Source organism: Vipera ursinii, assembly GCF_947247035.1.
Source record: "Vipera ursinii genome assembly, chromosome: 2".
Taxonomy (NCBI): Eukaryota; Metazoa; Chordata; class Lepidosauria; order Squamata; family Viperidae; genus Vipera; species Vipera ursinii.
In genome coordinates this window covers 188,698,218-188,712,078 of record NC_139513.1, presented here as the reverse complement: position 1 = coordinate 188,712,078, position 13,861 = coordinate 188,698,218, and the positions used below count along the sequence as shown (strand labels likewise).

Genomic DNA, 13,861 nt, shown 5'->3' with positions numbered 1-13,861 from the left:
AAGCTTAGCCAAAGAGTGAGGCACGCATGCCCACAGAGAGGGCTCTGAGTGCCCCCTCTGGCATATGTGCCATAGGTTCGCCACCACTGGACTAGCTATTCCTTTGAAATTTCAAGAATGTATCTAAGGACACAGCTTCAGGCCTAGAGCAGTTATTAGCAGCAGAAGAGAGTCTTTGAAAAAACCCCAAAACCTATCGGACAGCAGGATCAAGTGCTAGATAGCTCTTTCTATCTCATCCACAGCATGTGACCTGGAAGCAGGTTTTCAGTGTGAAAAATATATATAGTGCAATAAGTATAGGACAGAAAACATAGCATAAAATGTAAGTTATTGGTTAAGAGATAAAATAGGATCTTGGATTATAAGCGATAAGACTAGTGGCATAGGGATAGAATACATGAGTAGGTTAAACAACTTTAGGAAGAATGTTTTAGAACAAAAAAGATTGAACACTCAGTTGTATAAAACTTTTTATAATAAAAAGGTTGCCTATGTCCCCATCCCCAAACTGGAGCTATAACTCTTATCTTCTGCTGTTTAGCAAGTATTCGTCTGCCATGTTCTTTGGCTTGGTCTTTCTCTTCTCCTGCAAACAAGGGCTCTTCCTTTATATAATCTTCCTATTACAGAAAGGGGAAGTGTATATTAAAGCTCTGGTCTGACTTCCCCCACAAAAACCTTGGTACAGAGTGCTGAGAAATGCTTCATGTTAGCTGCTTTACAGATGTTATATTCCCATCAAGAAGGACTTGGTGGGTCAACTTGTGCTCATGGGCACCACACCGGAGACTCATCTCTCCACTCTCCTGACATTGATCGTTCAACATTTAAGTTTTTAGTTGGTAAAATACAGAAACAGATTCAAGAAAGATGAGGGTTTTTTTCAAATTTACTATTGCATTAAAATGCATAAGGAGTTTTCTTTTTTTACCTTTACTTAGGAAACAGCACTTGGGCATCTCTGGGGTGTGAGGGAGCTGATAAAACCCACTGCAAAAAAGCAACACAAACTACATGCATGCACTCGGTGTCATGACACAAGTATTAAAGGGCAGTGTAGTGTCACAGTACTATGCCAGAATGCACATTTTGTTGCTTTGGCATTCAATGGACTTCTATGAAATAGTATCACATAATGCTGGTTCCCCACTGATTAATAGAATGAACAAGGTTTAAAGTGTTGGTTGGAACACATGAAATCCTAACAGCTCATGATACTTTAAACGGCATTGCTTCCACATGGTTAGATATTTGATCTGCTGGAGGTCCAGGCAATGCCCGGGACTGATGGGGGTGGGGGAGGGTGGAGGAGATGCTGTCAGTGGCCCTAAGAAAAGCCAAAGCTGCCTTCAAGTCAGGTTCCACTCTGACAATATTAGGAAAGGTTTATAAAGTACCAATATTGCTATTCATCAAGCATCATTCTTTTTCTTTTAAATTTTCCAAGGCTTTTTCTAAGTAATTTGAACTCCTGCAAATGTGATTGGCTTTTCTAGTGTTTCTTACCCAGATTGTTAGTCTGAATTAATTGTTCATTAATTAAATGGAAGTTCCTTATTGTTAAAAATACAGAGTAGCCAATAAGAATAAATATATAAAAAGCAAATGTTCTTTTCAAAGATGCGCATGTGGATTCAGCCTGCCTTAGGTTATTTCAAAGACCAAGGGAAACCTTTTGAACTGGGGGAACAAAAGGGAGGGTTAGGGAAGAAGGCATCTGGCCTGTGTCTCCATTTGAATCTGTAAAGAAGAAGGCAATAACCATAAAGATTCAAAGTTCCCTTTTTCCCACAAAAGGGATGACACGAAGTAAAATGATGGGGTGCTGACCAAATGGGGTTGAGGGAAGGGGGGGTTGAACCGGGAACTCTTTATAAAGTTTCAGTTTGTAAAACAATACCAAGTCCTGTCTTGTATTTCCACAACCAAGCATGTCCTAGTAAAAATTCCTTTTGGACTAGAACTGACTCCAAGAGTTTTTGTTTTCCTAAGACGTGAATTGGGGTGGGTCCTGACATCTTTATCAAAATTTGAAAAAAAAAATCTTGAAGTATGCTTGTGAGAGAAGGAAGCTCAAGTAGGGTGTGAATGAATCTTATCATGATTTTTCTAGCTTACACTAAGGAAGTAGCAGAGAAGTATTGAGAATTTTTAAGGCTCAGGCCTCTACCAAGAAAGAGCCTCTAATATTTTATTTACTGCATGCAATTTTTTTAATCATAATGTCAGAACTGTTTCACAACTTTTCAAGTTTCTGAAGCAGTCAGTAACAATATTCTTAATTTGGTTTGATTTCTGCAGGGGAAAAATGAGCTTTCTGTTGGATTACAATAGCAACATTTTACCTTTAGGAAATAATTGACATTTGTTTCTTGCACAGATTAATGAAATAGTTTGCAACAATTAGTTATGGCATGCAGGTTTATTACAGACCTATTCATGTAACTGACACCCTTTTCTCCAGAAGCTCAAGGCAATGTACAGTATGTGATATCCCACATCTTTTCCTTAAACATCCCAGTTAGGTAGATTGAGTTGAGATATATATATAGAGAGAAAGAGAGAGAGAGATAGACAGACCAACAGCAGATAACATGAATCAATTTTTTACCCTGTAATAACCCTCTATTTCCATACTCCTGAATTACTGAAATTATATTAATATCAATTCCTAATAGAAAAAGACCAAAAAATCTTTATATGTAGAGATTATAACTATAAACATTTTTATAAATAAATAAAATGACATTGATATTTTACTAAATTATATAATGTATAATAATTTTAGCAGTCATGCTGACCTCATTTTACTCTTGTGCATGAACAATATTTTTTAAACTTGTTTTGCTACTATCCAACATCTCAGAATGAAAGCCAGTTAATTAAAACCAAAATTAAAAATATTCAGTTAAAAGCCTGTTTTAAAAAGTGTGTTTTAGGGCTTTTTTAAAAAGCAGTGAGCCAACAAAGAGCTATTAGTATTTACAGGGGAGTGAACAGGAAAGGACATAAGGAAACATGCTAAATTCTCTCCTTACATACTGTACATCTTGGGCGGAGCCCATCCAAGTGATACTGTCCAGGTCTTGTCCCATAGTCTGAAAGCTACCCAGGTCTGGATGTGGGAGGAACACAATGATGCTCAATCCTAACAAGAATTAGTAGCTGCAAATATTTGGGCCCTGCATCTTGGGATCTTGCATTTTTTGTCATAGGTGGATTGCATTTGCTCATCTATGGTGTACTACTGAGGATTCTGTTCTGTTTGTTTGTTTATTTATTTATTTATTTATTCATTCATTCATTCATTCATTCATTCATTCATTCTCATTCATTCAATTTCTATAGCCACCAAAGACAACCAAGTGACTCATACTCACAGTTCATACTTACCAAACAGATGACAGCAATGGCCAAGAGGGCCTTTGCACACATACATCTTATGTAGCAGTTGTGCCCTTTCCTAGCCTGAGAGATCCTTCATGTCTTAGCCACTAAAGAGTGGATTGCTGTAATACACTCTACCTGGGGGCTACCTTTGAAGATTATCTGAAAGCTACAGTTAACTAGAATGCAACAGTGCAGGCAATGATGGCAGGCTTCATTAGAATTCTTTATTGGCCACGTGTGATTAGACACACAAGGAATTTGTCTCCGGTGCATAAGCTCTCAGTGTACATACAAGCAATAAGTGATAAATCATGATTACAATCATAAATTACATTCATCTTAAATCATATCCTATAAGACTTAGTGATGGTCATAGGATACTAAATAAGCAACTAACATAAATCATACTAGGATAGTAAATAAAACAATATAAATTGTAAGATACAAGCAACAAAGTTATAGTCGTAAGTGATAAGGAGTAGGTAATAGGAAAGATGAGAAAGATCATAGTAATAAAGCCCTACTAAGTAGTTTGACAGTGATGTGGGAATTAGTTGTTTAGCAAAGTGATGGCATGGGGGGGGGAAACTATCCTGCCTAATTCTCCACAAAATGAACTGATTATCAATTGGCGGTGCAATTCAAGCTGTCCATTATCACCCATAGAGACCTTCCTGGCATAGGATCAGGTTATTTGAAGGACAGCCTGCCTCCAGTTGTTGCTGTCTGCCCATTGAAATCTGGCAGTGTGAACATGTTTTGGGTCCCGTTGATTAAGCTGTGTAATCTTGTGGGACTTTACAAACATGTTTTTGTTGTGGTGACACCTGTCTTCTGGAATCTCTCTCTCACACACACAGACACACACAGAGAGACACTCAGACACACAGAGAGATATTGAGATCCAGATGACTCCACCTTGGAAACTTTCAGGAAGCTATAAAATACTTGGCTGCTCTTCCAGGCTTTGGGGCAGGGTGGTAGTTGAACCACTTTTATATGGGGGTGCTTGTCTTCAGCTACTTGTGATTGCTTTATGAAGTTTTTTCCCCCTTTTTTTAAAGACTAGAACATATAAAATATAATTACTTTAGAGGAAAGCTGAAATTTAAATTTAAATTAAATTCAGGTTTCTCACCAGGTATACATCTTAGCTTTGTTTGAAGAGTGGCATAAAAAGTGCCAAAATTAACTTGTCCTTTGAGTTCAGCTTGAGAATCATTATTTTATTTTACTGAAATTGTTTACATGTATATATGCATTATATTTCATTAACATAATTGAATGCCAAAAAGGTATATGGTAAATACTGAAACTTATTCCAAGTGAATTATTAATGTAGCTAGTGAAAAATATAATCCAAACTACTGCATTAATTTTCTCTCAGAATATTTTAGACATAGAGCATCAGGTATCCCATATTTCTCCTCATTACATTCTAGACTTGGGAACTGAACATACATTTCAATTTATATATCAATTTATGAAACATTTACATTTACAAGCACCTCTCTCAGATACTTGCATACAACAACATTACCTATTTCCCTAGTAACAGTCTGAACTTTGGAGATGTAGAATGAGTATTATGTTTTCATGACATTAACTAAGTAGGAAACTTTTGTTTTTATTTACTTAACTGATTTTTTTTTATTCAGGAGCTCAAGGCACCATATATAGCATTTCTCCTCCTCTTATCTTTTCCCACAACAATGACTTGTGCGATTGGACTAAGAGAGATGGACCAACATTAACTCAGCCAGGAATGTTTATTTATTTATTTATTTATTTATTAAATTTTTATACCGCCCTTCTCCTGAAGGACTCAGGGCAATAAATATCAAAATATAAATACAAAAGTTAAAAAGAAGTTAAAAAGGATTAAATAATTATGCCCAATATAATACAATAATAAAACTGTGTTAAAACTAAATCCAACCCCAAACCCATCAGACCAGGCCAGATTGTTCAAATAGATAGGTTTTTAAATCGCACCGGAAGGAGCGAAGGTCGGGGGCCATCCGGAGCTCAACCAGCAAGCGGTTCCACAGGTCTGGCACGCCCACAGAGAACGCCCTCCCCCTGGGGGCCACCAATCGACATTCTCTGATCGGAGGCACCCTGAGGAGGCCCACTCATGTTCTGTGGCTAAGGGTAAACTGAAGGCAACATCTTAACTACTCCACAGCACTGGCACTTGTACTCCTTGCAAGTTTCCCATTTGGGGGGGAAAATAGTGGATTAGATGGATTTGTTCACATTTTAGCATAGCTTTGGACAACTTTCTGGCTTGAAGTCCACTATTACTTTTTACCTTGTTTAAGGGACAAAAAAGAAGGGTTCATGAAGTTGTGTTATTATTAGAGTGAGGGGAGCTGAAAATGATAAATCTTTTTTCCATTTTTGATGAATTCTAAGAAGTGAAAATTGTCTTGAACTTTAACATAACACTCTTGAATAAGAACAAGTGACTTCTTTCCCCCCACCACCACCCTTGTTCCAGTAGAAGGTGTTAAGTGGTCTTATAAGTGCATGAGCTTCTGAAAGGCTTAATGCACTTGGTTTCCCCAAGTCAAACAAAAGGTCCAAGACTTTCAACTTGACCCACTCTGGGCGGCTCTGGAGGTCATTCATGTAAGCTGCATATTGTCCACCCTTGCTCTAGGAAAAGCAGGGAGCTCTTTGCCCAGAGAGAACAATTTCAGAAAATCAAAACACCTTGCTTACTTCTTGCACTGCCAGAAGCCATCTCCACAGAAACAGGAAGAAGCAGGTCATTATTTCCTATGGATCCTCTGCTTGATGTTCATCTTCTGCCCCTTCTTCTTGTGCTTCTGCAGAGCCGAATTCGCAGGATGTGGAATGACACAGTTCGAAAGCAATCAGAATCCTCCTTCATCACTGGGGATATAAACAGTTCAGCATCACTTAACAGAGGTAATTATGGACTTTTCAAATACATATGACCTTTGTAATTATGAATAATCTAAACAGCAATGCTTTGTTAACCTTGCAACATGTAGCATCTTGTTCCCTTGAATTAAAATGTTACCACAGAATAAAAGATCCATTGTGCACTGTATTTCATTAATAGAAAATACTTCTTTTAACTTTCTCTCAGTTCTTTAACATGGATATTAAATGTCGCTGAAAGTCAGTTGTAGAAGGAGTAGTGGCAGTGAGGGAGAATAGTTTTGAGGTCAGGCTGCTGGTCATAGACACAAATAAAGATACCTGTCTTCTTAATGTTACTGCTATTGCTAAGAAAAATAACTGCCATTCATGAAAGGTGTTAGTACATCCTGCTAAATGCTGAAGTCCAAGAGAAGGTTCCATGATGGAGAAAACCTGCTGCATAATGTGGAGTTATGCCATTTTCCCAGCATAGCCTTCCTGATATACTACATATATTACCTATATGTAGTAATGTAATGAGGATGTTTTCAGCCAGGCTCAACACTGGATCTAAAATTAAACTTTTCCAAAATTAAAGAAACCAATGTTCCAAACTCTATTAAAAGACATGCCAGGATACTGAGGATTGAAAAAATATTCCTCTCAGGGAATGTTCCTTCCCCTCCCCCCACACACATTCACCCATTGTGTCTTTTTCACTGCCACAACCACCACCATCACTAGCTCTAGAAGACAACTTTCTCAAAGATTCTGGGAAGGTTAATTGGAGCAGCAATGAGGGTAAGTGTATGTTTGTGTGGGAGAATGAAGGTAAAAGTAGTGCTGAAAAACAGAGCTGAAATTGCCTATCAGATTTTGGTTATAGAGAAACTGCCATTGGGGAGGAAAGGCAAAACAAGAGTCTTTGAGTGTCACTTCACATTGCCTTTTTTTCTTCTGAAAATCCCAAGAATGATACAAGATGATGGGTGTTAGTCGTCTGGGGAGAAATGTAAATAATGGCTGTTTTTTTAATGGGCTCCTCTACCTTTCTGGGGGCATGAGAACTAGACCCATTAAAAAATGGAATTTTTATTCATGCTACACTAGCTTCAATAGCTGAAACAGAGGACAGATGGGTCTCTAACTTAAAACTATAGGCAGAAAACAAAAAACCTGAGGCTACCATAATTCTATTTCATGTTTTATATACTACCATATCCTTCCTTGGTCTTGCCAAGGCTGAACTTACACAGTTCTTCCAAGTATTTTCCATTCATTCCAATGACTTTCCTGACTTCCCTTCTGTGACCTTGTTCTTTTTCTCAACTCTTCTTAAGCATGGTATCCAGAACACTATTAAAATCTTAAGAGCAGCTTAATAATAATCCTGTGATTCAGAAACCTTATTTCCTTTAATACAGTCTGTATTTGCCTTTTATACTCCAATGTTATACTATAATTAATTATAATTGAAATTTCATGAACTTTTTTCACAAAGCCAGTGATTCCCATTTCATGCTGACTTCTTATAATCCCTGCATTATTTCCAAAGTGTTTATATCACTGCATGGTACCTGCTCTAGAATTTTCTCAGGTAATTCCCCATATTCTCCTGGAGAAGAAACAATGCTTGCCTTCCTTCGGTCATTGGGCTCTTTACCTGTTGTCCAAGGTTTTTGAAAGATAATGGACAAACACTTTGGCCAGACTGTCAGTCAGTGCCTGCTATATGTTAGGATATAGTTCATCTGTCCTCTGGACTGAAGGTCATTCAAACTTAGCAAGTGTTCCCTAGTTACAGGTGTTTTAACCTCAGACTACAACCCTTCAGTGTGCTCTTTATGATCACCTAGTGGACCACAAACTACCTTATTGGAAAAGACTGAGACCAAATAGGAACTAACTTCCTTTGTTAGCTTATACTGCCATGAACGTCTAACCACCGTTGCTGTAAATGTATTAAAAATTGTTCAAGTTCAAAATATTACAAGAGTAAGAAAGAAGACTTTGATGGAGATGAATGAGACCTTTAGAAAACCACAAGGGAAAAAACAAGCAAAAATTTGCAGAAGATGCTGAGACAGATACCTCCCTAATTTAAATGAGCATAAAAAGGAAATGAGGTATAGTCCAATGAGATTTGAAAGATTGTTCTCAGTAGCACCAGACAGATGAGACCAAAACTAAACTGCATGTAACCACTTAATAAAGGTAGTCTTAACTGTGAATTGGGAAGGTGTCTGTGTTTAGAATTATTTTGCATTCACCATTTCTGCCCTGCCACCTTTTCATTAACTAACCAAATATAATTTTTCTATTACTTAAATTCTGAGCCATATACAGTACATGCTCTTGGGATATTTATCTCTGTTACTGAAATCCATTTCTGATCATCTAGAGTAGCTGATCTAGCTGGTCTCTCATCATAGAGAGACCTAAGTGAGAATCTATTTTCTGTACGTTCACCATCTGAAATTAATATTTTCTTTCCCTAGCTTCCCTCAACTGTGTCAGTCTTTCCCAGCCTCAGCATCCTCCACATATATAAAGTTTTATTCCCCAGAATTCTCAGCAATGGCCAATCTCATGATGATTCTCATACTCTTTCCTTTTCTCTTCTTTCATTCAGGAACTTAACATGCATAACATTCCCTCCGTTTTTTCCTACAATATAAGAGAGACAACTAGACAAGTAAACTTCTCTGGCAATTAGCATACCGGAGTATGAGTTTTCCCACTCCTGGTTCAACACCTTAATTATTACATCATATTGGTTTTCTATTGTAGGAATTAAAGTTTACATTTCAGGAGATTGCCCAAATTAGGAAGACTGAATTAGATAATTTTCCTTGGTCTAGGACTGTGCACTAATAACAGACGCATGACTTGGGTACCATAATAGTAGTTCTTTCCAAGGTAAGAAAAACACTAATATCTGAGCAGCTGCATGTCATCTTGCCTAAGTGCAAAGTTTCCTCAAGAGAGTGAGATAACAATGAGATAATAAGAGGCATATATTTTCCTGAAGATAATGTGAAAATGGCTTGCTATTGCCTTCTTCTGAGCTGTTTCTTTAATTCTCCGGTCTAGCCTACAGCCCTGGGATTCCTGCACAGTCCCACAACATCAAGAGACTGGAGACACTGAATTCTGCAGGATTATCATTTATATTATCACTTTCCCTTTCCTTGCAAATATAACCATAACAAGGAGAAACATAACTAACACTCTCAATCACCATCTGACCTTTTTCAATATGTCTGTTCCCATAAGAGAGCACCTATTATCTGTTTGAACTTGCAGGGCAACTTTGAAAAAAAATATTTCAGCTATTGAGGAACTCAAAAGAAACATTATTGTTTAAAAGAAAGGTCTCACTTTAAAATATTACAAACTCCCTCCCCCTCTTTTTTTTTTGGCCAAACAACTTATTGCCCAATTGCAGCTGTGCCACAAGGTTGAGAAGAGGTTTTAATTTTCTCCCACTCATCTTGCTAGACACACCAGCAGCATCAAAACCATACCTGTTTCCCAGTTAGCCTGTCAATCTTACTTAAAATGTAATCACCTGCCCCCCTCAGATGAGAAATAACATTTCAAGTAAGTATTCTTACAGCAATGCTAAGAGAAACAAATCCTTATCATCCAGGAAGCCTATCTGAACAATTCTGCTAAAAAGAAATAGTAAATGTTCATGTTAAAGTGCAGAGATTCCTTTAGATATTTTATGTTTCCAAATGTAATAGAAGTAAATTCAAAGAGTATTTTTTTTAAAAAAAAGTATAAATATTGATGGCAACATTAATTACTGCCTTTTAAAAAGCTTTCTCCCCAACTGAATGCAGACAAACCACTTTTAAGTCATGGATCATCAACACTCTCATCTTGACTTGTCTTGCTGGGAGTCCTCATTGCCTTTCTCTCAGCTCATGGTTTTAAATAAATTATTTGGTAGCATTTATCAGCAAAAGATGCCACATTTAGGAAGCAGTCAAAGAACAGAAGAAAACCTGTAGCAGCTTCTGATCCCGAGAATATGGAACAAGGAAGACATAAATATTTTTAGGCTTAAATACTGTAAGTTCTATGACATGCCAGTAACTATTTAGCTGTCCTCTATAAAAACAAATAAAATGAAGGGCCTTATGGATTTCTAATCCAGTTGTGGGTTTTTTCAGCTTTTAACTGCTATTTTTAAAATGTTAACATGTTTCAAATATTGCTTTCCTTCTTGACTCATCTCAAGATCTTTCAATTTATTAAATATGTTAGGGCCACCCACTTCATTAGATAGGTAAAGGTAAAGGTTCCCCCGCACACACGTGCTAGTCGTTTCCAACTCTAGGGGCGGGTGCTCATCTCCATTTCAAAGCCGAAGAGCCAGCACTTGTCCGAGGGCATCTCCGTGGTCAGGTGTCCGCCATGACTAGATGCCAAAGGCGCATGGAACACTGTTACTTCATTAGATATTAGGTGATTTTATCTGTTTCCAAGATCAGTTGTTTTCCAATGACTCAAACCTCCATGTGTAGACATAAATTTATATTGGTAATACCTATACAATATCCAGTTCTGTTGCAGACCCATAGGTGATAGTAGTTGGTAATATGCAAAAGAAACAGTGAGCAGGGATGGTGGGGGTGGAATGCTGTCAAGAGCAGTCGCAATCTTGGCCCTCTGCTTGGGGGTTTTAAGTGGCTTTTAGAAACCTCATTGCCCCAAAGAAAGCCTAGAACCAGGTATGTTGATCATTCTCATGATTTGGGTACCTGTTCACCCTCATTTATGGCAAAGAGGGGGATTTTTCCGTAATGTAATCCTACTGGTAGGAAGCAGGGAGCAAATTTCAGGCACATTCACCTGAAAACCTCTTGTTTTTCTGTTCTCTATCAAGCCCAAGGCATGGAAAATTGTGTGCAATGTATAATTATCCTATTTCCTTCCTTACCTATTTTCCTTCACCTACTGTATGTTCTCTCCCTTTCTCTATCCTACAGATTCCCTTCCCCTTTAATGCCCTGAATTCTGTCTGATCACTTATTTCTTTTTTCATTTGCTGCTCCCCTCCTTATCATCTAGCCAGCTGCTGACAATTCATTTGACAATCTGATTTTATATTCTAACTTTATTGTAAAATGAAAATTCGTATTTGGTTTGTGCATACAATATGCTTAAATCATTATGTGTGGAGGTTTACGGTTATATAAAACACAGAGATATAGTTGTATAGGAATGTGAGTGATAGAGAAAGAGTACAGATGGTTGAATGAAAGTTGTGTGTGAATAAAGGGGAAAATAGAAAATGTATTGGCATGGAATTACAACAAAAAGGATGGAAGGTTGCTATGGTAATAGAGGGAAGAAGAAAGTGAATTCTGGTTCTTTTGCTTCAGAAGTAAAAAAAAATAACTATTTTAGCTTGCCTACAGTTGTAGCATTTGGGCTGGCCATAAGAAAAGTATTTCTGAAGTGTAGAAATTCCCCTGCCTTAGTGGACCAACATGGCTATTTTTTGAGAGTTGGGTTTAGTTTTTGATCCAAATAGCCTTTCCCTTGCTTCTTATTCTAAAATTATTGTAATCTATTGAGATACAACTAAATGAATTCTTCAAACTAATGTATATGGGGCTTTTTTTGTGTAATCCAAATTTTACATTGATTGAATCCCACCAAAAAACCCACAAAATAAGGGGGAGTGGGGTGAACAGAAGAAATGTCCCAGTAACTTTGCAGAAGTAAGAGCTAAGCCTATAATTTCCTGATCCTTAACCCAGGTTCTACAATGTATCAGCTCTACTTTCCTTTGCATTGAGTAACATCAGCTTTTTGTGCTGCAAATACGTAGATGATTTGGGTGATTTTATCTCGGTTTAGTTTGATTTGAAATACTATTTGAAATACTTTCCAGCTTATATTGCTTTTATGTAACATAACACACACACCCAACTATCCTGTACTATGTGGCTTGAATCGTAATCATTTGGATAATAAGGTATCAGTAGTTTGGTGTTTCACAGTTTAGCTCTCACAGGGACAATTATGTTACAGTCTTTTTAAAACTTCAGAACAATTACAAGGAAGGTAATTTGTAAACTCATGAGAAGTGGCTTGGGCTTTCCTGAACAAGGCTCTGCGATTCTCCTTGTCATGGCAACACAATCTGCTTCAAGGAGGTACTTCATACAACACAAAGCCTCCATTGTCATGAGCAGAAGACTCTTGCAGGAATGGGAATTGCTGAACAACACAGAGCAGGAAGGACAAGGAAATCAATACAGTGACAGCATATTTCTAGCATGCTATTTGGCCAAGTGCTTTCAAAGGAGTGGCTTGTTCAAAGCCAGGGGTGTCAAACAGCTGGCCTGTGGGCCGATTACATCATATGGAGGCCATGCCCACCCCAGTTCCAGCAATGCAAAAAAAAGTTGCGATATGTTGCCATATGTGATGTGACATGGCGAGTTTGACACTCGTGTTCAAAGCATTGAGCAAGTGACAAAGCTTTGCACAGTCCTAGTAATTATGAATGCAGTGAGGGAGCATGGTTTTAAAATTCTTTTCCCCAATTCCTCCAGAAAGAAAACAGCCCCTGAATTAAACTTTGACTCTGCTTTGACACAGGGGGAATTTCCTTGAGACCGAAATATCTCTTCAAAAGAGGCTATTCACTAAGGGAAGGGAAAGGAGGGCACCACCATGCTTGCTCACTTCATACAGAAGCTAGCATTGCACACAACGTACCTACTGTTTATTTCCCAAAAGTTATCTCTACATTTGCTCCACTTGTGGAAGGGAAACTCACTTAGGCCATCCCTTAGCTCTGCCTATCCTCTTTCTAGTCGTTTTGCAAAGCAGGATCAAGCATCCAGAACTCCACTTTTGTCTCCCTGCACTAGATAAAAAGAACAAGTGGCTCAGAGAGAAAACATAGCCCAGAAGAGCAAACCCTCCCTTGCCCATAGCCAGTGCTTAAAGAAAATGTACAAGGAGTACTTGCCACCTCCAATCAGGGTGAGAGAGATGTAGATCTTCTGCCAGAAGGACCTTGGCAGCTGAGGGAAGAAGGCTCAGACTGAGGGAAGTAAAAGGATGGGAGATTTATTGAATAGGTAGATGGGCTTAAGTCACTGGGCTTAAGTCTACTCCCTCTTTGATATATTCTTCCTGGAATTTCTTTTGGCATGAATTATGGGCAGGGATGATCTCAACAAGTTATTTATTCCAGCACAACAGGAAGAAGCATAAGCTCCAAACTAGAGGCAGTTTGTTCATATGTTTCTTTGTTAAATTAGTTTGACGCCCATCTCACTAGAAGGTGACTCTGGGAGGCTTACAACATTGAGGCTATCTGAATAAATACTGCATGTATTAGAAATGGCTGAAGTAGAAGGAGTGGCAGCTGTCTCCAGGCAGAGAATGAGAAGTGCTGCAGATGTCCTGTTGGATCATTCTGTCTTTGCTTGATGGCTGCTGAGAAGAGGAAGAAGACGAAATAGATACCTTTCCTTGTGGGCCCACCCAGGTGAAAGGGGTGGATCACAGAGACTGACTACATTAAGGAAAGGAACGC

The 13,861-nt window shown here is 38.1% G+C and overlaps 1 protein-coding gene across 17 annotated transcripts in view; it reads left to right on the top strand.

The window, feature by feature from the left end:
* Positions 1–13,861, top strand: part of ADGRL3 (adhesion G protein-coupled receptor L3) — a gene marked incomplete at its 3' end in the record, with an annotated part of 394,935 nt that overhangs the window by 308,379 nt on the left and 72,695 nt on the right. For all 17 annotated transcript variants that reach the window (XM_083351852.1, XM_083351853.1, XM_083351851.1 and 14 more), the window contains one exon: positions 6,234–6,330. In XM_083351852.1, coding sequence (XP_083207978.1) covers positions 6,234–6,330 — 97 coding nt within the window. The remainder of the gene's footprint in view (positions 1–6,233; positions 6,331–13,861) is intronic.